This window comes from Stenella coeruleoalba (assembly GCF_951394435.1).
Source record: "Stenella coeruleoalba genome assembly, chromosome: 14".
Taxonomy (NCBI): Eukaryota; Metazoa; Chordata; class Mammalia; order Artiodactyla; family Delphinidae; genus Stenella; species Stenella coeruleoalba.
The window spans coordinates 82061532-82087613 of record NC_137160.1 but is presented as its reverse complement, the minus strand read 5'-3'; the positions used below and the strand labels follow the sequence as shown (position 1 = coordinate 82087613).

At 56.7% G+C, this 26082-nt stretch overlaps 1 protein-coding gene across 5 annotated transcripts; it reads left to right on the top strand.

Annotated features, from left to right (window-relative positions):
• Positions 1 to 1016: 1016 nt before the first annotated feature.
• On the top strand, positions 1017 to 26081 carry RHOF (ras homolog family member F, filopodia associated). 5 transcript variants are annotated; one of them, XM_079943601.1, is made up of 10 exons: positions 1017 to 1074; positions 2143 to 2247; positions 4188 to 4278; positions 7823 to 7872; positions 9949 to 10029; positions 10545 to 10714; positions 11004 to 11091; positions 21488 to 21597; positions 21685 to 21819; positions 22934 to 26081. In XM_079943601.1, exons 6-10 carry the CDS (start codon positions 10577 to 10579, stop codon positions 23096 to 23098), a joined length of 636 nt encoding a protein of 211 aa, XP_079799727.1. In that variant the 5' UTR covers positions 1017 to 1074; positions 2143 to 2247; positions 4188 to 4278; positions 7823 to 7872; positions 9949 to 10029; positions 10545 to 10576; the 3' UTR covers positions 23099 to 26081. The 5 variants fall into 5 exon arrangements, with proteins under 5 accessions (XP_079799727.1, XP_079799728.1, XP_079799729.1 ...); XM_079943603.1 differs by having other exon boundaries at positions 1025 to 1324; XM_079943602.1 differs by lacking the exon at positions 9949 to 10029.
• The last annotated feature ends 1 nt before the right edge of the window (position 26082 follows it).

The following is a 26082-nucleotide window of genomic DNA, read 5'->3' as shown; positions in this document are numbered from 1 at the left end:
TTCCTCGCCGCTTCCCCAGGCACTCTCCCGGCGGCGGCAGCTGCGCCGCCAAAGCCCCGGGCCCCAGCGGCCCCCCACCCCTCACTCTCGCGCTCCCACACTGCCTCCCCCCTCCCGGGGGGAAGGCCTTTTAATTTATTTATTCTGCTGGGACTTAGGTGGGGGGCTTGGCTGGCGGGGGAGGGGGTCTCCCCGAGCTCTACCTCCCGCGGCTGGGGTTACCCTCCGAGCCGCGGCCGCCGCGGCGTGCGCCTGGGGCCTCCAAAACTGTTTCCAAACTGCCAAAACCGGAGGTGGGCGCGTGGGGGCTCAGGGGAAAGGGCTGGGTTTTGGGGTGTGTGTCTGATTGTGTGTTTGGACGCTGGGAGCCGTGAGGGGCGGCAAGGAGGCTCCAAGACGAGTTGCAATCGAGGTATCTCGGCTCCGGCTTCCTCTTCTGCCCCGCGACCCCCTCCCCCCAGAGCGGAGCTGGGGAAGGGAAACCAGGATTTTAACCAAATTAGCATTCACATTCCTGGGAGGATGCAGCCCTTGCCTGGACCTGGGTGATAGAAGCTTTTTTCTGTTTTTATTTTTGGAGAGGAGCGCCCTGTAATTGTGAACACATGCTTCTCTCCCCGCACCCCCCCTTCCTCCAGTCACCGACGAAGGAGAGAGTCCCCCTTTTTTGCATTTATCTTTCCTTCCCCTTTCTTTATTAAAGGTCCGGGAGTGGCGGCGGCCAATCAGCGCGCGGCTTCCATTTTGTGAGTTCAACTCCAAGGCTCCCGGGCTTCGCGAGGACGCGTTTGTAGCCCCCTCTGCCTCTCCTGTCGGGCGGCCGAGGCGAGGAAGTCGCCTCGCTGGGGCTTCGTGGTGGTGTATTTCACATTGGGGCTCTTTTCGGGGTTTGTAATTTGGCCGTGGGTAGGTAATTGGCTGGAGCAGGGCGGCAGGGTGCGGCAGCCAATCAGCGCGCGGCTTCTATAGGGCTTGAGTTATTAGACGCTGCTCTCAAAACATCCTTCATCAGACACCAAGGAGAGGCCAACAGATGAGGGGAGCCATTTTTCTGCAATGGAATTAAATGGCCAAGTGGGTTTTTCCTTTGTTGCAAATGGGGAATGTTTTTCCTTTGACTCCACCATCCAGTTCAGGACGCCTCAGTGTTGTGTTTAACATTTGTCAACAGGCTAAAGGACTCACAATTGGAAGAATGAAGAAGACTTTTTAAAAAGATCTGGATTTTTCCTTATGACTTGGAATCCATCTTTGTCTTGTATAACTAGGTCATAGCACACCATTAATGTCAGCAGTTAACAATTTTGAATTCCAAAAAACCTAAGTAAACGACATATTTAATTTTTTTCCTCTTTTTTTTTTCTTGGGTGGGTGGGGGGAGCTTGGAGCTGTCTTAATCTGTATTCTCTTGACTGAACAATAAATTTTTATATATATATAGTTTCCTCTATTAAACACTTAAACCTGGCCATCTTATTAACTCCTTCTGCTCTCTTTTTAACAAGGTAATGTTTTAAATGTATAGTTTTAGGACTAGCGAAATGGCAGCAACAAAAAATTGTAAGCAGTCGTTACTCTTTTAAGTTTTTTAAAAACCTTTTACATTGTAAGTACCCAGTCCATTCTGTCCTTACGCAGTGCAGTTTTCATTGTTAATGTTGCTGAGATGTCCTTAATTTTCTGAACCTTCATCTGCATGTATGTCTTTGTCGCTCTTGTCTAACATAAAACAGTTAAAATGCTTTTAGACGATTTTGCTTTTATACAGCTAGGGTTTTAGCTTTAAGCTTTTGAAAATGTTTATAGCAATAAGTGCTAGTCAGCTTTCTTCCCAGTAACATGTACACTTTCTTTGAAAATCTATCTATTTGAAGAAAAACATCTCTGTTTTTCTCGTCTTGGTAGGGGGGGTGGGTGAGGGAAAGGAAGACCTCTTTGTGTAAAGAGACTAAAGCCGTCACAGGAAACTAGATTAAAACTGGAAAACAAGTCCTAGCTGGTTCGAGCCAAACACCATCGTTAACTCGGGGGTATTTTCTATGGTGGTTGGGATGGCCGGTGCGTCTTTTGCCTTTTGTTTGATTTGACTGTGTATTTTCGCCTTTTGTCTCTTAATGACGGTCACACCATTGCTATATCCAGAGCAGTAAACAGTCCTCAGCGAAGCCGCCTTTTGCCAACCCAACCCTGGAAAATTTGCAGAAGTGGAAGGAGCTGAAAATGCCATGAGAGTGTAACTTTAAAAAGGTAACAACAACAAAAAAGACACCACCACTACTCCAAATATTCCCAACTAAACAATCCCCCTAAAAGATATTTTTTACAATAACACCTCCAAAACCTCCGCCCAGCTTGATCTTCCAGACTCCATGGCACCGGGCTGAGCGGGTAAGTAAAAACAACAACAACAACAACAACAAAACTGCCTTTTACCCCTTCGAGGAAATGTTTTTTCGAGCAGGCCAAGGGCTGCAAATGTTTGGGAGCTGAGGGGAGAAGGTTTCAGGAGCTTCATGTTTGGCAGCCGGATCGGGAGGGGTGGGGGGGTGGGAACGAGGAGGGCTCTTCAGACCCTTTTGCCCCTTCTGCCCCGGAGGCGAGAGGAAGGTCTCCCCAGCGACGTGGGGCATCCACGGAGCCGCCTGCGCTCGTCCTCGCTTTTCTAGGTCTGAGCCTTGGGGGGAGAAGAAATTGAAGTGCTTTGGGGAATGGGGGCACAAAAGCCGAGGAAGCCTCTCCTTCCGGGCCTGGGGTCTCTTTCCCTTTTGATTGTGGGGGTCTCGCCCTCCGAAGCCGGCTTTTCGGGGCTCCGGGGTGCGCCTGCGCTTCCTGAGCGAAAAAGGACAAAAGGCCGGCGTCCATGTTGGCACCATGACGCAGCATCTCTCCCGCCTGCAGCCCGAGCGCTGCCTGTGCTCCCGGCCGCGCTCGCTCCTCCCTCCCAAACACGAGTTTTATTTTCAGGTTCAGAGCAGAGCCGCCGGCTGGGCCGGGGCCGAGGCCGAGGCCGGGGCAGGAGCCAGGGCGGGACTGCGGGTGGCTAATGGCGGCCGCTTTCTTCCTTCCTCCCTCCTTTCCCGGTTGTCGTTGGGAGCCCGGAGCAGGCGGCGGCCCCTCGGCCGGGCCGGGCCCCGAGAGCCCGCAGGACACAGCGCCCCGGGTCGAGGGGTGGTCACGGAGGCCGTTTTGGGGGCCGCAGGCCTGGGGGCGTCGCGCGCCGCGGCTTTCGCGCTCGCCTCTGCCGGGCGAGGCGGTCAGACGGGCGCCATTTCGCGCGCCGCCCGCGGCTCGGGCGGTGGCGGCCGCCGCGCGCCAGGCGGGAGGAGGGAAGGAGGCGGCGGGGCCGCGGGTGGGGGGAGGGGAGGCCGCCGCGGCGCCGCCCGCGTTCCAGGCCTCCGCCTGCGGGGACGCCCCTGGCCCGGGGAAACCTCGACGAAGAGCGCGGGTTCCGCAACGTCCTCGGACCCCGCTCCCGACCTGGGGGCCCCCGGGGGCACGAGGAGGCCGGCGCGGTCGCGGGGTCTTTTCTCTTCCCTCCCGCGCGGGAGCCAGTAGCAAAGGGCCACCGGGGCAGTCGGGGCCTCGAGGCCACCCCCTGACCCCGACCGGCTCCTCCAGAGGCCGTGGACTTATTCCCCGCGGCCCGGCCCTGATCCCAGGCCGTCCCTGCTGCCCACCCCGAGCTTCGGCGCCCACGTCCGGCTTCCAACCGCCCTTTGATAGCCGAGCCCGAGGGGCAGGTGGGCCCCTTTTGTCCCCACTTGGGGCGTGAGGCCCTCACGCTGGCCGCCGACGTCCCTAGGTGGCCGTCCAGGCACAGCCGGCCAGCCGGCGCTCTGGAAGGTGGGGTGGGGTTTGGGGCCTGGGAAAGCCGAGCGGGCCTTCCCCGGGATCCCCAGAGGCGGAGGGCTCTGGGGTAAACCCTCGCATCTCCGGCCCTTCCTGGGGGAGGGGATGCGGACGGGGCGGGCCTTTGGAAATGCAGATGAGCCGCCGCCTGCTGCTCGGCGCCCCGGCTGAACCTTGGTGATTCATCCACACCCCCCTCCTATTCATTCTGGAGTGAGGGCTGCCTTGGCAGCTGGGAAGGGGGGAGAGGCATTTGTAAGGCTCCCCTTCCCTCATGGAGACCGTATCCGGTTTGTGGCCATCGACGCCCTAAAACACCCTCCGATTTTTCCCCCCAGGATCATGACCGGAGAAGGGGCCCGGTACCCCCAGAGTGGACCGTCCTCCTTTGGACAGAAGCAGGCCTAGTTTGACAGTCCTCCCACCAAGGTAGGTGTGAGCCCTTTCCCAGCCTGCGAGAGATATTTGGGGGGCTTTGGCCTGGAGCCCAGGGAGGGCGGGCACCCCAAACCTGCTAGTCTGGTTCTGCAGCCCTTCCCCCCCACAGATGTGTGGGACTGAAATCGGCTGCCTGCTGGGCCTGCTTGGTCCATCCATCCCCGCCTGTCAGCTTCCGTTGTCAGGAGTTTGGGGCGTGCAATTCTTTGCCATATTTAGGAGCATAGGAGAGGCTGCACTTGCATGTATTAGGTTGGCCCAAAAGTTAGTTCGGGTCTTTCCGTAACATCGTACAAAAGCCCGAACGAACTTTTTGGCCAACCCAATATTTCCCAGTTGTGTGTTTGGTGGGTGGAGTGCCCTGGATGCCTCTTCTGAAAGACACAGGCAGCTGCCAGGAAACCGGGCCCGGCCCTGGCCCTCCCTTCCGGCCTCCGCTGGGGGCGTGTGGGGTGACTGTGTGAGCTGGCCTCTTCCCCTCTGATGTCTGGCTGCTAGGGAGGTGAAGAACAGAAAGACCTGAGATCTGGGCCAGCTTTCTTTAAGAAAGAGGTTTCTTGACTCTTCCCCTTCCAGGGAATTCCCACGATTCCACCTCACCCAGGCCCCCCCCCCACCAAAAAAAAAAGAAAAGAAAAAGCCCTGTTTGTAGAACGGGAGAAACCCGGATTTGAAACCTGGCTAGCCATTTCACCTGCTGTGACCTTGCGTAAGCAGCACAGATCCTCAGCCCCAGTTTCACCATCTGCACAGATGGGTCAGTGATTGTCAAAGTTGAGTGTGCAGCCGAATCACACGGGTGGCTCATTAGAATCGACTCCGAGGCCCGGTCCTTGAGTTTCTCATTCAGTAGGTGGGGCCTGAGAGCTTGCATTTCTAACAAGTTCCCAGGTGATGCTGATGCTGCCTTGTGGAGACATTTTGAGAACCTTTGGGCCAGGTAACACCTGGGGTGTTGTGAGGATCCAAGCATGTGCTCTTGGAACCCCGAACTATTTCTTGGTGCGGAGGTGTCGCTTCGTAGAGATGGCAGCTCTCTCCTTATTCTCCTTACGCAAGCTGACAGCATGCAGTTTCCCATTCTCTTTATCTCCAGGAAGCTCCGCAGCTGGAGACAGTGCGGCCCTTGATCTCTGACCCCTCTCCCACGTGATCTTTAGTTTGTGATTACTTTGATGAGCCATTTGGGTCCAGGTGCTGCTGATTGCGCCGCCTCCCCCGTTCGGGCCGAGGCTTGACTTCCGGGTCTAATAGGCTCTGCTCACTTTTATCCCGTCCTTCAGTTTGGGGGCTGGAGTGAGGACTGGGGGAGCCGTAGGGCTTGACCCAGAGGTTTTGTTGGGGGCGTGTTGGTGCTTAATCGAGGGAGGCTCTAAGGCAGGCAGCTGTGGGTTTGACTCTCCCCTGTGCTGGTTGACCTTGGGCGAGTCTCCTGTGTAAAGTGATGATAATGAAGCCTGCAGTAAAGGGTGGAGGGCGGATTAAGTGCGATTAAGGGGGCCGGCCTCACAGGCTTCACACCAGTTGGCCCCCCTTCGGAGGTGGCTGCGGGGGGTGGGGCTGGGCTGTCCGAGAGCTCCTCCCCCACCAGCCCACCTCGTAGCACGTGGCACAGCCTCAGGGCAAAGGGGAAGGCTGACATTCTGCAGGCTGGGAGCCAGCTCCATTTTTACTCCAGTGTGTGAGTTGGGATGGTGGCTTTTCCTCAAGTCCACAGGCTGTTGTTCCATGATGGGTCATGGTTTGGGGGGTTCCCCCCACCCGGAGAGTAACGTGACTCACCCAAGGTCAGGAGGTCACCACCGGCAGTCAGGATGAGATTCCAGGTGTCTTCCAGCCCAGCACCTGTGTGCATGGCACCCCCTAGCCCCAGCTGCTGGGTTATTCTGGGCTCCTGCCAGTGCTAGCTGTCTGCTGGCGTCACCGCCTGGGAGCTGGGAAAGCTATTTGGTTGAAAGTAACCAGCGTGGTACTCTTAGGTCCTTCTGGCTGTCATGCCTTGGCGCCATGAGGGTCTCCAGATAAGCTGGATTTGGTCCATGCTGTCTTTTGCTGGGGGGCAAGGGGTGCAGCCGACCACACCTGGCACCAGACTCCCTTCCCCCTACCCAGGGTGAGCACTTTGTAAAAGTTGGCGAGGCTCACATTATTAGTATCATACGAGCCTTTCCCTCCTTCCACAGTCTGCCCCAATCCGGCGGTTTAAATTCGGCTCTGTCATTGATGAGTTCATTCAACTCCCTGGATTCTCAGGTGACCTTTCTGCCCCCTGAGGGTGTCCTGCATCCCTTCTGATAGAGCCCTTGGGGCTCCACGGGGCTGGGGTCTTTATCTCCCGTGGGCGTTGGATAGTTAAATAATTGATTTAAACCTCTCCCTCCCAGCAGCAGCTTGGAGGGTTACAGCCAGTTCCTCCACTCCCGCCCTCGGACCAATTAGGGAACAATGAGGCGCTCCATTGTGGTCCGGGTGTGATTCTTGGAAGGGAGAGGGGTCCCGATGACCTGGAAGGATCGTACCCCTCCCCGCTTCCTTTTTTCACCCCCTCTTTCTAATTTCTTTGTCTGGCACGCCAGTACCTCCTAGGTGAAGGGAGGGGCGGGGCAGCCTATCAGTCCTCAGACTGGTTCCTCTGCCGAGAGCGTGGCTCCACCCACCGGTCGCCCAGCAAGCTCGGGGCGGGGCTGCTCCTGGCGCCCAGCCGGTGGAGCCTGCCTGGAGAGGGCCACGCCAGCGGAAGGGCGGCCGGAGGTGGCCGGACCTGCCTTCCTACTGGACGCCAGGGGCCCGCCCCTTCCGGCCCGTTGGGCGAGAGCCGAGGCGTGGAGTACGACCTTTTGGACCCCCTGGGTGGAAACTGAACCTCTGCCTGGACTGTGGAGATGGGCACCCTGCCATCTCAGAGGCCGCCTGGGTCCAGTGCTGTCTCCATCTGGCCAGTGACCTCGATGAGTTCCTACCCCTCCAGGAGTCGTGGTCTCTCCTGTGAATCAGGAGGAGGAGGTTGGCAGATAACCTTTGACCTGTCTCTCAGTCTGGCTTTGTGGAGGTAGCTCTTTGTACTCTGGTGGTGACTCCCCTGAGCCCACCACCACATGTTGAGCCTGGAGAGAGTCCTGGGACAGGGATAGACAGCCTTGATCCCCCAGGCTGCGCTGGGCCACCTCCCATCCCTGGGGCCCCAGAGGATGGTCAGTTACTTCTGTCTCACGTGGGGTGGATGACCCCTCAGGTGTGTAGTGACCTCCCAGAGTATGCTGAGGCACCAGGGAAGTGGAAGCCATTAGCATTGTCGTTAACGTCCCCGTCCTGACCTGTGCTGGCCAGACCTTGCCCTGACAAGACAGAAGTGGATCTGGCCCTACTTCTCTCTTGTGGTCAGTTGGCCTCACTAGATCCCAGGCCTAGATGTGAGCACAAATCAGTTCACCCCCGCAGATGCCACCTGCCAGCTCCCCTAGGCTTCTGTGTCTCAACAGCTTTGTGGCAAGAACCAGTTTAAAGAATTTTTTCTTACCCTCCTAAATCTCTCCAGGAATTCCTGGTGAATAGAAGAATGGCATGGGTCCTCGGAACATTTTGCAGGTAAGGGAGTAGGGCTCCCCGGGCCTGTGGGTGTTCCCAGTGCCTCAGCTGGCCTGCCCTGGCACAGCACCTCCAAGGAAGCTCCGAGCAGCTAGCCTGGCTGCCGGGTATTTTTAGCTACAGATCCAGCCCCTACACCACCACTGGAGCCAGGTCCAAATCAAACACGCTCCAGGCAGGGTGGGGCTGGGGCTCTGTGCCAGCCTCGCAGCCAGGCAGGGGTGGGTGGGCAGGCTGGGGCCAGTGTCAGCTGTCCTGCCTGGACCTGGGCCGGCCTGGGAAGACCTGCTTTCGTGTAAGTCATTTTTTCTGTTATAAGTTGAAATCCATTAGTTAGACAGAAAAGGTGGAAACCGAGGTCTGAGGATTTTGAGGAAAAGTTAAGTGCCCTCTCCCTACGGGCTGGAGCAGTTCCCACAGTTTGCTCAGAATGGGCAAACTCTAAGTGAGTTCTCTCAAGGCCCTTCCCAGATGAGGTAGTCTTACTCTCCCAGTCACTCCCTGAGCTTCAGGGTATCTGATGTGAGGTCAGGCCTGTGCCTGGCTCAAAGGTAAGTGGTCCTCCCCTCCCTCAAAGCCCTCTTCCGTCCTCCCTCTCCCTGAGTGATGGCTTCCTCCCCCTCCTCTTCTGCCAGCCCCAGGCTGCCACTGTGTAGAGATGGCCCCAGCTCTGTCCTCACCAGCCAATCACAGCTCCCCCCTGGTCACCGGAAAGAGCTTTGGCTGGGCTCCTCTGTTCAGAGCCTCTGTCTGACACCCATCTTGAGCCTGATAGCCAGGCCCCTGTGATCTAACCCTCACCACGTTGACAACCATGTCTGGCCTCCCTCCTCATGCCCCAGCCACTGCCAAACCTGATGGGGTTTCCAGCCACCATGCATTTACTCAGGCTGGGTACCCATCCTACTTCCACTGGCCCTTCCTGCAAGCACTGCCAAGCTTAGTTCATGTGTTGCCCAGCTCTCAACTTCCTCTGAACCCCACGGGGGCTCCGGTGTCTGAATTGTTCTCGTCTCGCAGACTCCTTTAGACTGCTTCCCCCAGGACTGAGTTCCTCAAAGGCAGGAACACAATTGCCTCTCAATAAACGTGTGCTGCAAAGAAGGAATGAATGAATTGCTGTATATTTGTCTAGGGGTGCTTGACCCAGCAGATGCCCTCTGGCCCGGTGACAGAGTAGGGCTTTCCGCTTAAGAACCTGGAGCTGGGTCTTCTCTTCCCAGCTCTGGGCTCTTTGGGGGCTTCCTGGGGCAGTCTCTGCTGCCATCTGGTGGTCAGATTATGCCTTGCAGTCTCTGAAAACGTTGACCTGGCATTTATGGTGCCAGGTTGACGATTTCCTTTCCGAAGTAAAATTTACCTGATCCTTGCTGAGTACCTGAAAGTGGGGAATCTTCTGGGTGGGATGAGGGCAAGAAGATCCTGAATCCTGCCAGCCCTTCTCTGAGGAAACTGTCAGATGTCCTACCCCAGCTGGGAAAGATTCTGCTCTCTCACCTAGCCATGTCCCAGTGCCTGCCTGGTACATGCCTGATCTTGGGGGTCCCTCTGCCAGTCCTGACCACTGGCCTGGTTTGTGCAAAAGACAGTCCAAGGGAGGGAAGGGGTGGGAGGCAGGGGTGGTTTTGCCCAGACGCCCTGATAGTACCTGGCCAGAGTGAATGCTCAGTAAATAGCAGTTTGGGTCCGGGGGTTGAGGAGAAAGCTTGGGATGAAGGATATGTGGCTGCTGGCTGGAGAACACAAATTTCTTGGTGGGAGCAGGGTTATCAGTCTCCAAAGTGGACGGAAGGGGGCCCAGCTGATCTCAACTAGATTTACCTTGACCTTCCCCTTCCCCTTCTCGACGGCGTCTTGCTTGGTTCCCACGCCTCTGGGCCTTGCTAGAAAGAGGTTCCCGCCCGCTTGGTTTGGGGCCAACCCTCGAAAGGGTTCTGGGGCCACTCACCTGTTACCAAAGTTGCCGCGCCGAGGCCATCGCTCGGCAGAGGGCGCCAGATCTCCACCTTTGGGAGGTGGGGTGATAGGTAAGCGGAACCGCTATTCCCCAACCCACACACGGGCTCACTCCCATAGGGCCAGACCACGTGGGCAGACAGGACCCCTATGCCAGGATCTTTCTTGGAACCACCGACGCTACCTTCTGGGGGAAAACAGGTCAGAGTGGACTTCCTCGAGGCCACATAGTTGGGGCGGGGAGAAGCTGGGGGGCTTTTCCCAGAGCTTGAGACCAAGGCTCCTCGAACCCGAGGGCTGGGGGGCAGTCCGCCAATCAAAGAGACCCTGCCCGATGGAGGAGGCCGAGTCGGCCAATCAGAGGGTCCCTGCCTGAAGACAGAGACTGCCAATCAAGGGTGCCAGGCGGGAAGGGGCGGAAACTATCAGATCTTGCTGGTTGGGGTGTGGGGGGCGCCGTGACTCGCAGGAGAGATGGGAGCTGCGCTTGCCGCTGAGCACTCCGTTTCTCAGTTGCCTCAGTTTCCCTGGGAATGAGAGGTGAAGACTCTGGGCCGAGAGCCTAGCAGGAAGGAAATAGTCTGGGAGGTCGACCCCGGCTGGCTGCCTGGCGGAGGAGGTGCCGCCTTCGAGGGCGGGGCTTCTCTTAGCCCCGCCCTAGGGGCCAGCCCGCGCCCCGCCCGCCCCGGATCGCTCAACCTTAGCGCTCTCCTCAGGGCGCCGCCGCCAGTGCTGCCTGCTCCCGGCTATGGACAACCCTGGGGCCCCAGCCCCGACTGCCGCCCCGGGCCCGGGCAAGAAGCAGCTGAAAATCGTGGTTGTGGGCGACGGCGGCTGCGGCAAGAGTTCGCTGCTCATGGTGTACAGCCAGGGGTCCTTCCCCGAGGTGAGGCCCGCCGGGGGGCTGGAAGCAGGCTGGGGGCGAGGGAGACGGGCTTGGGACCACTGGGGGTGAGGGACAGACCTCAGCCTGCGCCCCGAACCCGGACCCCAGGTCCCTGGCGTCCTGCGCACGGAGAGGCGGCCGTCACCCCGGGGCGCCCCCTCGGGAATTCCAGAGCCCAGCAGAGTGAGGGGGGCTGAGCCGGATGGGGTGAAGGTGGGGGTGGGGATCCAGTCGGACCCTGGGTCCCCGCCGCACCTCTTAAGAACCAACACTGCCCGTTCTCCGACAGCACTACGCCCCATCCGTGTTCGAGAAGTACACGGCCAGCGTGACCGTGGGCAGCAAGGAGGTGACCCTGAACTTATACGACACCGCCGGTGAGTGCGTCTGCGCGGCGAGGGTCCTAGGGTCCGCCAGGAGCGTTTCCCCTGAGGGGCATTCCCCGCCGGGCATCCCCGCCCGCCCTTCTGCCTCTCCCGGGGCCCTGACATCCCGTCACTCCTGGAGGCCGCGGAGGGGCGCTGGCTGGGAACCGGTTGACCACCGCCTGACTGGGTGGTGCTGGAGGCCGACAGAGGCGCCCCATCTGTAAAAGGAGGGTATTTGGAAGAGGTGAGTTCCTGAGCCACCCTCTTAGCGCTGATGTTCTGAGGGCTCACGGGTTCCTTCCTCTCCTATGGCTCTAGAAACCGTGGGCTTTGCTGCTGCTTATTATGGTTCCAGGATTTCGTGTTACATGCTGTGGTCTCTTAGGATTCCGTGGGCTGCAGATTTGAGTCCCCTGGTGCTAGGGTTCAGTGGGCTGCATTTCTGGGTCCTATGTTCTAGAATACTTTGGGCTATAGATCAGAGCCTGTGACTCCAGGATTCTGTGGCCAACAGCCCTGAGGCTCTAGGGCCCTAGAGCTACACATTCTGAGTCCCATGTGTCTGGAATTCCATGGACTATGGTGCATGACTCTGAATTCTATGGTCTATAATTTTGAGCCTGTGGTTCTAGGATTCTGTGGCTACAGTTCTGTTTCTTCCTGGCACTGAAGAAGGAACAGAGCTCTAGGGAATGTACGTTCAAAATAAGGTTCTCTCTGCCACCTGCAGCTCCTAAGGCAAGTGTATTTATGCTAATTGCGTCACAGTCATCAGCGTTCCTATTGTTGGGGGATGGGTGGAGGAGCACAGCCAACGGGAGGATTTGGGTAACACTGCTGGTACTGGTACCCTTGGGGAGCTTCCATCCTGCCCTGACGCCCCTCTGGGCTGAATCAACTTTGGGGAGCAAAGCTCAGGATCCCAGCTGGGGCCTCACCCAGCCTCTGTGACTCAGTGTTCAGTAATTTGCAGGGGACTATGTCATCAGGTGTCCCTTCCCCTGTCGGCCAAGCCTTGTATGTATGAGGTCAAGTCTTCCAGCTTGTCTTGGATAGGGCCAAAATCCAGGACCACCCCCTCCTGCCCACCGCTCCATAAGGCTGCCAGTAACATCTCTCATTCCACTCTGGAGAGGTTCAGGAAAGGGCCTCTCCCAGCCCCAAACCCCTCCTTCATTCCTGACTTTGCCATATGGGTGTGTCCCCCCTATAGTGGCCTCTAAGGGCCCTCTCTTGTTGGATGAGGGCCCTGCAGGGCTGCCCCCAGAACAGGGCCATGCCTCCAGCCCCTTGAACTGGGAAAGCCAAAGGCGTCTGAGGAATTCCCAAGGGCGTGGCCACAAGAGCAGTAAAAATTGTGGTGTGTTTGGGACACTTTCAGTTTCACATGTTTCCTGTCCGGGACCCAGGTGGGGGCAGGTTCATTAACCCCACTTTGTGGGTGGAGTGCTGGTGGGGCAGGGAGAGTCAGAGGGAAGATTTCACCCTCTTCCTTCCTCTGCCCTCAGGGCTTCACCGCAGCCTCCCTCATCGGACCCAGAGTAAGGATCACTTCTGGTCTTTCTGGCCTCACCCAGAGAAAGATGCTCAAAGAACTTATCAGCGTAGATTGTCCTGTAGAGGTTCTGGAAAGCTTCTACTTGGTATAAGGAATGATTTTCACTAAGAGCTACTGTGGGAGGGATGGGGAGAGCTCCTTCCCAAATCACCAGGAGCAGTGACCACTCAGGGCGATGATTACCTGTCCACAGCTTCCTGCCACATGCTTTGGAGTCAGACCTGGGCTTTGATGCTGGCCCCCCTGGCTGCGTGTCAGTGGGGGCACCTAGGCCTCAGTTTCCTTCTCTGTAATCAAGGCTAAAATAGTTGTGAGGATTACATCAAATTCATGTGACATGCAGCACTTAGTGCAGGGCCTGGCTTTTGCAAAGGGCTCACTGTCATTGTGATTTTTTAACCTCCTGCCATTCAGGCCCAGGCCCCAGCCCAAGCCTATTCTTTTGAACCCGCTGCCTGCAGAGCTCTGTGCCGGCCCCCACCCTCTGCTTTCCCAGCAGGACTGTTCCAGGCGGCAGAAAAGCAGAGCTGGGGTTTGAACCTCTCAGTGGCATCCCTGGGGGAGTAGACTGGCCTCACAGTCAGCAGGACGGCCCAGGAGGGATATTCTGGGGGGAAGAAACGTGGCTGTTCCCTCAAGGGTGTCCCGCTGTGACTTGAGAAGCCCCACTGTCAGGAGGAGCATGAAGGAAAGCCTGGGTCACTCCTCTTCCACACGCCAGTGCCCAGCGTGGTGCTTGTCCTAGAGCGAGGCTTGTGGAATGAATGAATGAAAAAGAAACCTGGGTGCAGAGACACCCCTGGAGAAGGTCCTTTGTGATAAAGGTGATGAGATTCGTCTCTCTCTCTGGGGTGGACAGATATCCGAAGAAAGTGGCAGAAAGAATGGCCAGGTGATCAACTAGAAAAAGATAGAGACAGGGTGAAGGGAGTGGCCCAGGTAGAGATGAGTAATGGTGGTTTTATTTATTTATTTATCTATCTGTTTATTTATTTATTTATGGCCCCGTTGGGTCTTTGTTGCTGCGTGTGGGCTTTCTCTAGTTGCGCGAGCAGGGGCTACTCTTCGTTGCGGTGCGTGGGCTTCTCACTGCGGTGGCTTCTCCTGTTGTGGAGCACGGGCTCTAGGCATGCAGGCTTCAGTACTTGTGGCTTGCGGGCTCAGTAGTTGTGGCTCACGGGCTCTAGAGTGCAGGCTCAGTAGTTATGGTGCACGGGCTTAGTTGCTCCGCGGCATGTGGGATCTTCCCGGACCAGGGCTCGAACCCGTGTCCCCTGTACTGGCAGGCAGATTGTTAACCACTGTGCCACCAGGGAAGCCCCAAGTCTAGTAAAGGTTATGGTAGAAGGTTCTAGAACCTGATGGGCTAGACCCTATGGTGGGAGGTGGGGGGCAGGGGAGCGAGCATCTTTCCAGCCAACCAGTGGTGCTCAGAGCTGTGGGATGGGGTGCCCCCCCCCCCCCGAGAGGCTGAATTTCTCCACACCCAGGACCTCAGCCACAGGGGTCCGTGTGGGAGGAGAGTCTGGCTACTTGTCTCCGTCCTGCGGAAGCAGTTACAGACACCACTGCGGCGGGAGGGTGGATGGAGGGGTGATGGAGCTCTCAGTGCAGTGCGCAAAGGTGAAGGGGGCGGGCGCTGTGAGCACCCATTGCCCTAGCAGCTCATCTGCCTGCCCAGACACCCTCAGAGGCAGGAAGCTGCGGTGAAGTCTGAAGTTTCCTGGGCAGAGAGAGGGGAGGTGGGGGCGAGGTGGGATGTTAAGACACCAACCGGAGACAGAGCTATCTGGGCTTTGGGGTGGGGCATCACAGGACTGGCTGGAGTTGCCCCGGGAGGTCGAGGAGCTGTGGTCCCCTTCCCAGCCAGAGATGGGAACAGTAGGAAAAGTGGGGCGCAAAGAAGTCGCTGAGACAGGAATCACGGACAAGAGGGGTGCCTAGGAGCCAGGAGCCCTGGAGGCGGGGGAGCTGACGCTGTGGGTCTATGGCGCATGCGTGGTCTGAGCTCCAGACCGCGGTTAGGAGACACAGGTGGGCGGGCCCCAGTAGCACTAGTAAAAGTGGGTTCCTCTTCTGGCAGCTTCCCCTTCTCACGCTGCCTGCACCCCTCCCTCCCCTGACCAACACCCCGGCCAGAGATGGGAACCACGTGCCTGTAGATGTCCTCTGGCAGATTTGGGGACCACTGTGGCCCAATGACACCCTCTCCTCTACCCGGCACCAGGTCTTAGAGACCATGCCCCCGGGAAGATGACTGTCATGGCAGAGCTTCCCACAAAGGAAATAACGCTCGCGTGAGCCTCACTTCCTCAGGCCCTGCGGCACCGCCAGCTTCAGGAAGATGGGCAGCTTCCGGGGGAGCTGTGGATCAGAAGACCTTTCCTCTCCAGAAGCAAATGTGTCCTTTTGCACATAACCCGAGGGGCTTTTTTTTTTTTTTTTTTTTTTTTGCGTTATGTGGGCCTCTCACTGTCGTGGCCTCTCTCGTTGTGGAGCACAGGCTCCGGACGTGCTGGCTCAGCGGCCATGGCTTATGGGTCTAGCCGCTCTGCGGCATGTGGGATCTTCCCGGACCGGGGCACAAACCCGTGTCTCCTGCATCGGCAGGTGGACTCTCAACCACTGCGCCACCAGGGAAGCCCTCGGGGGGCTTTTTTAACCTCTCAAGCCCATCTGCAGAGGCCAGAGTGGGACCCCTGTTCGCCTCTGGGCAGATGACTTTGCCCCCTTTAAGCCTGGGCATCACTGTGAGTAAATGGGGAGGGTAATTGTATCACCTAGTGGATGGGAGGCCTCCTAGAGCTCGTGGGTCCCAAGATCTGCGGTTAGAATCCCCCACCCAGGTCCCCATTCAGTTTCTATTTCAATAGTAACCGCAGGCCCACACCTTCGCCCAGCATTGCTCAGCCTACAAGTCCTTTACTTCCAATATCAAGGGCAGGATTATCACCCCCTTTTTCAGATAAGGAAACTGAGGCCCAGAGAGGGAAGGTGCCAAGATCATGGAAAATGAGTCTGAGTGGAGCTTGGCTCTCCTGACTCATAGGGGTGGGGTGTCCAGGACACTCCACTCCTCCCAAGGAGCCATGAGGTCGACAGCACCCAGAAGTCCATAGTCTGCAGGCGTGGTCCCTATGTGGAGGCTCACACTGAACTCCTGGGGAAAGCTGAGCCAGGCACAGTCAAGTCAAGAAGACAACTGGGGGCTTCCCTGATGGCGCAGTGGTTGAGAGTCCGCCTGCCGATGCAGGGCACACGGGTTCGTGCCCCGGTCCGGGAAGATCCCACATGCCGCGGAGCGGCTGGGCCTGTGAGCCATGGCCGCTGAACCTGCGCGTCCAGAGCCTGTGCTCCACAACGGGAGAGGCCACAAGGTGAGAGGCCGCGTACTGCAAAAAAAAAAAAAAAAAAAAAAGAGAACTGGGAAGAGGTGATGGGATCTGGGCTGGCTACCCATCCTCTCCCAGAGTCCCTCCCTCTCAAGATCCCCTTGTTGGCAGCCTTTCCTCACTGGGTCAGGGTTGGGGCTTGTAGAGTGAGGACAGCTCCCTATCCTCTGGGGTGGATTGAGAGAGAAGCACCCCAATAGTTCTACCTATGGTCTTCTGTCCTTTATGAAGCTTCCCTTTGGCTGTGTGACGTTGGGCAAGTCACTTCACCTCTCTGTGCTTCAGTTTCTGCATCTGTAAATTGGTGATAACAATAGCAGTAGTGGGAATTCCCTGGCGGTCCAGTGGTTAGGACTCCGCGCTTTCACGGGCAAGGGCCTGGGTTCAATCCCTGATCGGGGAACTAAAATCCCACAAGCTGCATGACTCGACAAAAACAAAACAAAACAAAACAAAAACAGTAGCCAGTAGTGAGGAATCATAGTGAGGAGTGATGAGTCTATGCAGGTAAAGGGCTTTGAATTGGGCCTGGCATGTGATGAGTGAGAGCACTGCCAATAAATATTGTTGATACTAACCATTTTTACTGTTATTATCGAGGCTCACCTGCTCCTCACATACGCATTTCACAGATGAGGAAACTGAGGTCCAGAGATTAATTCCCAATTAGGAAGGCTTCCCGGGAGGACTGGAGCTTCTACAGCGTCTGGGCAGGAAACTGGCCTTGGAGCTGGGAACCGCGTTGGTGCTTCAGCTCACAGGGAGCCTGTCAGTGACCTTGAAACCTGCAGCCCCACCCCCAGCCACGTGGGCTCCTAACAGGAAGAACTTGCCCGCCCAGCTTCCCGGGGGGGTGTGTGGGGGGGCGACTGCTTAAATTAACACGGGTGGGACTTCCCTGGCGGTCCAGTGGTTAGGAATACGCGCTTCCATTTCAGGGGGCACGCGTTCGATCCCTGGTCGGGGAACTAAGATCCCGCGCGCTGCGAGGTGCGGCCAAAAAAAAAAAAAAAAATTAACGGGTGATGGAAGTGAAATGCCCTTGCAAACCTGAAAGCCATAGAGATGATTATTCCACTTTATTCACCGGCTCGTTTGTTCGTTCGTTCATTCCCCAAATGTTTATAGAGCCTGTGTGCGCCAGGTGATCTAACAGTGAGGAGTACAGAGATGGCCTGTCCTCAGGGTCTTACGTGCTCATGAGGGACATCTCCCCCCACAAACAAAAACAACTGTGATGTCAGGTAGTGATACTTGCTAGGAAGAAAAATAAAGCCATAGCTGGTCATGGGACAGACTGCAAAGGAGGCTCTTGTTTCAGAGCAGTCTGGAAAGTTCTCTTGGAAGAGGTGACATTTCTGCAGAGACCTGAAGGAAAGGAGGGAGTGAGCCATGCTATTACCTGGGAAGAGCCTTCTAGAAGAGGGAACAGCAAGGGAGAGGCCCTGAGCCAGGAGCAGGCTTGGTCTGACTTCCTCATTCAACCCACTGCAGTCTGGCTCCGCCCTCATCAAGCTTGCTGCAGTCAGCACAGGCCCTAATTGCAAAGCCCAGTGGCATGTCTCAGCCCTCGTCTCTGCTAAGTCTGACAAGAGATGAACAACTTCTCAACCACCCACCAGCCAATAGTGACTGGACACCTACCCTGTGCCAGGAATGATTTTTAGACAGACATGGACCCTGCCCTCAGGGTGCTTACAGTCTCCCGGGAGACAGGCGGTAAACAAATGTGTGAGTACAGGCTGTGGATGGACTTTGCGTGGTGAGGGAAGGCCTCTCTGAGGAATCAGCCGGGCAAGATGGGAGGAGATGTCAGAACACCGTAGCCCCATTTTACAACTGCTTGTCTCCTCCTGCCGTGTTTCTAAAAGGGAATCAGAGTGTATGTGAGGCCAGAATTCTGAGCCGCATCATTACATCGTAGAGGCCCAGAACCTGTTTTTGCACACTACAGAGCAGAATAGAGCATTGCTGCGTATCAGCAGAAGGAACGCTGGCCTTGGACTTGAATGAATGTGGAGTCAGGCCTGGCTCTGATTCGGTGACCTCAGAGGGGTCAGTTCACATCTCATGTTTCTTTATATGTAAATGGGAGTATTCATAAGATCCCTGACTAGCACATCAGGCAGGTGGTTGTTGTCAAGGTTTCCTTTGTTTTGGCTGCGTTGGGTCTTTGCTGTTCTTTTTCTTTTCATGGGTCTTCGTTGCTGCGCGCAGGCTTCCTCTAGTTGCGGTGAGCGGAGGCTACTCTTCATTGCGGTTTGCAGGCTTCTCACTGCGGTGGCTTCTCGTTGCAGAGCACAGGCTCTAGGCACGTGGACATCAGTAGTTGTGGCTCGCGGGCTCAGTAGTTGTGGCTTGCGGGCTCTAGAGCGAAGGCTCAGCAGTTGTGGTGCACGGGCTTAGCTGCTCCGCGGCACGTGGGATCTTCCTGGACCAGGGCTCAAACCCGTGTCCCCTGCATTGGCAGGTGGATTCTTAACCACTGTGCCACCAGGGAAGTTCCTGTAAAGGTTTCTTAATCATTTATAGGCAAAGGCACTCTAAAAAGTGTGATGGGCGTTCCCCAGTGGCCTAATGGCTAGGATTCTGGGCTTTCTCTGCCAAGGGCCCAGGTTCAATTCTTGGTTGGGGAACCAAGATCCCAAGGCCGCGCGGTCGCCAAAAGAAAAAGTGTGACGTATAAGGTGGCATTACCAGTAAGTAGTAGAGAGAAGGCAAGTATCTTGAAAAAGGAAATACTGTGGATGGTCAGTCTGAATGTTTAAAAATGAAATGCTAGGAAGGAAATGGGGGAAAAAATGAGGGAAAAGCATTCCAGGTGTGGCACAAGAGCTTGATAGGTTTGAGAAACAGCAAGGAGGCTGCCTTGGTTGTACTGCAGCGAGTGAGTGGGGCAGGAGGAAGGGGGATGAAGTCGAGACTGGTGGGCAGCAGGGTCATGTGGACCACTGGGAGGGGCTTGGATTCTCTGCAAAGGGCAGTAGGGAGCCACTGAAGGTGTTTCAGTTGAGGGGAGAGGGGTGTGATTTTACTTGTGTTACCATCCATCCAGCTGCCAGGTGGATAATGGATTGAGGGGCAGCAGGAGGCCAGGGAGGAGGTGGCACAGAAGACTGACGGTGGCTTGGATGAGGATAGTGCCATGCCGTCCAGCAGAACTTTCTGCAATGATGGAGATGTTCCACACCCGCACTGCCCATTACGGTAGCCACTAGCCCCGTGGGGCAGTTAATTACTTGAAATGTAGCCAATGCAACGGAGAACCTGAATTTTTAATGTTAATTAACTCAAATAGCCACATGGGGCTAGTGACTACCCTATCAGAAAGATGTGGACAAAGGTCAGGAGAGGGGACATGTATGGGAAGGGGAGATGGGCTGGAAGAGCACGTTGGGCCGGTTTCCCACCATCTTACAAGGATCTCTCCAGCTTTCTGGTAATGAGGGCAGGAGGGCCTGAGTCTGCGGGGCCCTGACTACCCCTCACCCCTTCTCCAGTGTTGAGGGAACTTTGGCTGAGTGACAGCACAGACAGTCCTCCCGGCCCAGCCATCATTAGATCTGGGTTCCCAGTCACTGCACACCATCAAGGATCCCTGGGCTGAGGAGGGCCAGTGGGAAAGGAGATGGCGGCCGTGTCCTGTCATCAGCAGGGGTCTGGGAGCAGGATGTGTCCTGTTTGTGCTCTTGGGAGAGGCTGCTTGTCCTGAGAGGCCTTTGGCACGGAGGGATCAGAGGGCAGGTGGCACCTCCCTGGCACCCACAGGCTAGAGGAAGGGGCAGGAATTCCTGGGCTCTGAGTTCTGTGTTCCCTGGAAGGTAGTCACCGCCTGGGTCTTTCTGCAGAGGTGGCCAGGGGTCGCCATAGGGCCTGAAAGACTCTCAGTTCTCACTGTGGTAGTTTTAAACAAAAAATAGGGCATGACAACCACGCACAGTGTGTGATCCCGGGCCTGCTTCTGAACTAGGGAAAAAAATACTACAGGACATTATTGGTGAAATCTGAATACAGCTTATGGATTGGATTAGAAGAGTACAATGTCAGTGTTGGTTTCTGAGTTTCATACTTGTCCTGAGTAGGTGAGAGGACGTCCTTGTTCTTAGAAAAACCGCATAGGAACTCTCCCGTGGGGGTGGGGGGGGGGGTGGGGGTGGGGGTGGGGGAGCCGAAGGTCTGCAGTTCCTTCTCACGTGATTCAAAGTGTATATATACAGATAAAGCAAGCGGGCAAAACGTAAGGCCTCGGTGAATCTGAGTAAGGGAGTTCTGTGCTCTCTGTTGTAATTTTTCTGTAAGTTTGAAATTGTCAATATAAAAAATTACTAAAAAAGTTTTTTTTTTTAAACCAACCGTCGCCCAAGCCCAGCCTTGGGTTCTGATTCAGGTGGTGCTGGGAGGGACCGAGTGTCAGAAGTTGTCAGTTCTTCCTGGTGAGTCTGGTATGCAGAGGGGTTGACAGCCACTGTGCCGAGTGGACCTGGATGGGCGCACGGTCTGTCACCTCTAGCATGCCCCCACCCTCCTCCTAGTGTTGGCAGGAATGGCAGGAGGAGCTCAACCAGAGGCCATGCACCTCTCAGCCGGCGGGAGGGGGGCCGGGGGGCGGGGGGCGCACTCCACGGTTGACTGCAGTGTCCTGGGCCTACCCAACCCCACTGGTCTGAAACTTCAGGGAGGGGAGGCTTCACTTCAGATTTGGCTTCAGAGTCTGCGCTATTAACCTGAGCACCAGGGATAAGGATGGGAGGGAGGGGTGATCATCACTGGCATGATTACTAGCAGTTTTTCCAGCACTTACCCTGCAATCAGGCCTATCTCTGATCACTGCATGGCTATTTTTTTTTTAATATTTATTTATTTGGTTGTGATGGGTCTTAGTTGCAGCAGGCAGGCTCAGTTGCAGAACGTGGGATCCTTTGTTGTGGCACGTGAACTCTTAGTTGCGGCATACATGTGGGATCTAGTTCCCTGACTAGGGATCGAACCTGGGCCCCCTGCACTGGGAGCGTGGAGTCTTATCCAGTGTGTCACCAGGGAAGTCCCTGCATGGCTTTTATCTCGTGTAGGACTGCGGGCTGCCACCTCTGTTTTTTTTTTTTTTTTTTTTTTTTTGCGGTACGCGGGCCTCTCACTGTTGCGGCCTCCCCCGTTGCGGAGCACAGGCTCCGGACGCGCAGGCCCAGCGGCCATGGCTCACGGGCCCAGCCGCTCCGCGGCTCGTGGGATCCTCCCGGACCGGGGCACGAACCCGTGTCCCCTGCATCGGCAGGCGGACTCTCAACCACTGCGCCACCAGGGAAGCCCGCCACCTCTGGTTTACAGACGGGAAACCGAGGCCTAGAGTCTCTTGCCCAGGAGACCCCCAACCCCTCCTGCATCGGAGCCCAGACAGGGGACTCAGGTAGAGAAGTAAGTGGTACCTCCCTGACCTCTACCTGCTGTCTGGTTTCAGGGCAGGAAGATTATGACCGGCTGCGGCCCCTGTCCTACCAGAACACCCAGCTCGTGCTCATCTGCTATGACGTCATGAACCCCACCAGCTATGACAACGTTCTCATCAAGGTAAGGCCCCTCTCCCAGCCTGCCTGCCTCTGGAGGAGGGGCTACGGACGGGGCCCCAGCCCTGATGCCCGCCCTCTCCTTCCACAGTGGTTCCCGGAGGTCACCCACTTCTGCCGTGGGATCCCTATCTTGCTCGTTGGCTGCAAGACAGACCTGAGGAAAGACAAGGAGCAGCTGCGCAAGCTCCGGGCGGCCCAGCTGGAGCCCATCACCTACACGCAGGTGGGCCAGGGGCCCCTCCCCCGCCCCGCTCCGCTGCACCCCATCGCCAGGAGCCCAGGACACAGCCATGGCCAGAAAGCCTCCCAGGTCTTTGGCCTCTGCATTTGGTGTGCCTTAGCAGCCTTTCGGGAGCTGAAGCCAGCAGGATTCTAAAAATAATGATCTTCTTTTTTTTGCCGCCCCGAGCAGCTTGCAGGACCTTAGTTCCCTGACCAGGGATTGAACCCAGGGCCACGGCAGTGAAATCACCGAGTCCTAACCACTGGATTGCCGGGGTTAAGAATAATAATTTTTAGATATTAATAATGATAGGCCACTTGCCTGAGCACTTTACATTACTTACCTCATGTAATCCTTATAACCTTGAGGCAGGTACTATTAGCGCCCCCCATATTACAGAGGAGAGATGGAGACTCAGAGAGATTAAGTAGCTTGCCCAGGGTCACACAGCTAACCTGAAGTGGAGCCAAGATCCCATCCCAGTCACTCTGGCCCCAGAGCCTGAGCCCTTAACCACCACCCTGTCCCATCTCCCCAGAGGCCTGGAAGGGCAGGCCTGCGTTGGAAAGCAGGGTTCCTTTCATGAGCCTGACCAAACCCTGCGGGCTTCTGGGTAAGGCATGGCAGAATAAAAGGAACACGAAGGAAAACTAATGAAGTTTAATAAAAAGGAACAGGCATTAATAAATTTGTGTTAGAAATACTGTTTTTACTCTAATAGCCAGCTCAGTTGCCCTAACTGCGCTTTCGGGAAGAGCAGGGGAGAGAAGCACGTAGGAAGCCCTTTTGTCTTGAGGCCTTCAACTCTCCTCACAGGCCTGGCAGACACAACACACCACCCCAGTTCTCGGCTGAAGTCAGCCCCCGTCTCTGCCTGAGTTCAGGGGAAGCGTGGGCAGGAGGCCAGGACAGAGCTCCCAGCAGCTACAGCCCACAGGCCACACCACACTGGCCTTCATGGTCCATCCGCACACACTGGGGAGTGCTGGCCCTGGGGTGAAGCGTCCCCACACCGAGGCCTCCGCCCCCAGCAAGCCCCCAAATCTGTGAGGGGTCTCACAGGAGACCGCATGCTCCAGGCCCCTCGTCTAATCGCGGCCCCTCCCCCCACCAGGGCCAGAGCGCCTGCGAGCAGATCCAAGCTGCCCTCTACCTGGAATGTTCTGCCAAGTTTCGGGAGAACGTGGAGGACGTCTTCCGAGAGGCCGCCAAAGTTGCCCTCAGTGCTCTGAAGAAAGCACAGCGGCAGAAACAACACCGCCTGTGCCTGCTGCTTTGACACCTCCCGGCGGGGCCCACGGCCCTCACGATAGAACTGAGAGGACGCAGGTCCCCAGCGCCAGACTACTCCCCGGATCCTGCACCCTCCCCAGCTCTCGAAGGGCACTCGGAGTCGGGCGTCTCCCGGGCCTGGTGTCTAGAGCCTGTGGCCAGGCTCTTGGAACATTCTGGAACTCTCTCCTTTCCCAGCTGGGGCTCTGACCACGAGCTCCCCTCCAGCCTGCATGGTGGTGGTGAGCGAGGGTGCTGGACTCAGTCCCTCTGTACCCTGGAACTAGCATTTGTCCCCAGGACTCAGGAGTGCCCTCATCACTACCAACCCCCAGCTGTGTGTCCCCTTCTGCACACCCAATAGGTCCTCAAAGCCTGTGCTTGAGATGAGAAATGACGTCTGGTATGAGGATAAATGTGGACTTGGCAGCGTTCCACACGGCCCCCAAGCCTGCTCTCCCCAGTCACCCGCCTCCCTGGTTTCCTGAGATAGGCACGGCTGCATCCTCCAGCTTCTTGCTTCCTCCCTGCAGGAACTCAGGCACCAGCATGGGACCGAGGCCTATCACAAGAACACAGGCCCCAGCCCCAAACGTGGGGGGCCGGCACCAGCCCCCTCCCTCCTCCCTGCCAAACAGAGGACTTAAGTCTCAGCCCTCGGCTTGGCCGCCATCTTTCCAGAGCTGGACGCACATGAGGCAGAGAAGAACCTCTCTCAAAAAGCAAAAAGTATTATCTGGCTGATCCATGTGACGCTTGCTCAGTGTCTCCTCACCTGCAACCCCTCCGCTCGCCACTACTTGCCAGAAACCCGAGATGAAAAGTGACACCAGCTCCGAGTGATCTTGGGCAAGTCAGGTCTCTCTACAGACTGTCTGCAGAAGGACGGCACTGGCTCATTTAAAGAGTCATCGAGCTCCCGTCTCTCACAGCCTCCAATTCTGCCAAGATGTGGAGATCTGGAACCAAGGCCATCCTGGCCTCCTGCGAGAACAGACTTGATTAACCCCCAGTGCAGATTCACTGAACCTCCTAGAAGGTCTGGGGTCAGGGGCCCAAGAGTTTTGAAACAAGTGCCCCAGGTGATTCTGATGCCCCAGAGATTGAGAGCTGGTGGCTCCTGAGTAAGCCCAGGGATCAGCGTTACTTAAGATGAGATAATGGCTTCAGGTGGTCCTGCCATCCCCGGTATCTCCTGCCTCAGCCTCCTCCATTGCCCAGTGCTTCAGCGCCCACTAGGCCTGAGAAAGAGACTTCTGAAGTCTACCCCACCCCACCTAGGTTCCCCAAGGCCCTGCCGCGCCCTGGGGAATCAAGAGAGCATTCGGTCCAAGGCTCCGTGGACAAATGATGGTCTTGGACAGAGGTCCACAAACCACAGTCTGTGGGCCAAATCTTTATTTTTGTAAATAAAGTTTTAGTGAAAAACAGCCCATTCGTTTACGCGTTGGCTGCTTTTGCCCTCCAGTTGCAGACTAGACTAGAGTGAGAGACCATCTGGCCCTCAAAGCCTAAAATGTTTGCCATCTGGCTCTTCACAGAAAAAGTTCGCCAACTCCTAGTCTAGGGCAAACCCAAGTGCCTAAGGGGCCAGATGGGAGACCCAAATGAGTGAAGTAGGGCAGGGATGAAAGGGAGTGGTGGGGCCTGTGGCAAATTAGAAAGCAAGCACCCCACCCTAGACAAGGCAGCTCAGCCCAGCCAGATGCTGCTCTGTGGGAATGTTTCTAGATCTTTCCATTTCTCTAGGGAAAGTGGAAATCTGGATTTTTATGTGGAATCTTACTGGGGGGAGGGGAGGGGAGGGGAAATTTCATACTTTAAAAGTTTAAACCCCTTTGACACCCAGAGCATGATTAGGGACACCATCTATGTACTCTGGTCGACAGGGATTTCTAAGTAAGTCGTTAAGGACGGCTGAGGCCCATATGAGAAGACGCAGAAAATGTAGCCAAACTGTTCGCTTCTTCACCCTCCCCACAGATACAGAACCTAACGTGAGGTGACCAGCAGACCTGCCCTGGCCTCTAGAGTGTGGCCGCCGCCTCGAAGTGAGCCTGCTCAGACGCCCCCCACGTTCCAGAAGCTCTGAGGTGAAGGGAGGAAGCCTGAGCGTGGGTGACCTCCACGCTGGCTTACGTCCCAACCATTGCCGAGGGGCTTGACCCCACGCCCTGAGTGCTCACGGAGAGAATCTGGGAAGGTGGGCTGAGGGGTGGGAGTCATGAAGCCCCCAAAAGTGGACCCAAACTTTGAGAGAGAAAAAAAAAAAAATAGCCCTCACACCAGCCAGACGATGCAGGGGCGCCCTCTGGTGGTGACCCTCAGAAAACCCTCCCGCCTCAGGCCAAGCCCTGGGCCTGTGGGAGGCAGGGCCACCTGGCGGCCAGCAGGCTGAAGACTCAGGAAGCACAAAGAGTACGAGGCACAAAGACACGGACAGCGGTTCTCCGAGAACCTGAACACCCGCGCGGCGGACGCGCGGAGGCCGGGAGCTTACGGCAGAAGCGGTGCCCCGGGGAGGGCGGCTCCCCGGAACACGGAAGGGCTTCCTTCCACCCGCCTGGGACTCAGTAAGTAGCAGGTCAGCGGAAACCCAACCCCAGCGAGGCACGTCCGAAGCCCAACCTGAAGGGCTCAAACGACAGGATGGGGGACAGAGGGGGACCCTGAGGCTAAGCCTCCCCCACCCCCCAGGAAGACTGACGCAGTCTCGCGGAGAGCAGCGGGGTAAGAAGGCGGCAGATTCTAGGGAAGGGGGTGAGCCGATATTAAATATGTCATAAATAGGGAGGCTGGGGCGGGCTAATACTGCACGGACAGGTTGGGGTCACATTCCTCTTGTCCGGCCGGGGACCGGGGCCTCGGCTCTGCTCCCAGCGATGCCGCTGGCCCCTGAGGTCACTGCTGCCAGTGGCCACTGGCACTGGTTGGGAGGAACCCGGCAGCGAGGGTGTCGCCAGGGATCCCCTGCAGTCTCAAAGTCCGGGG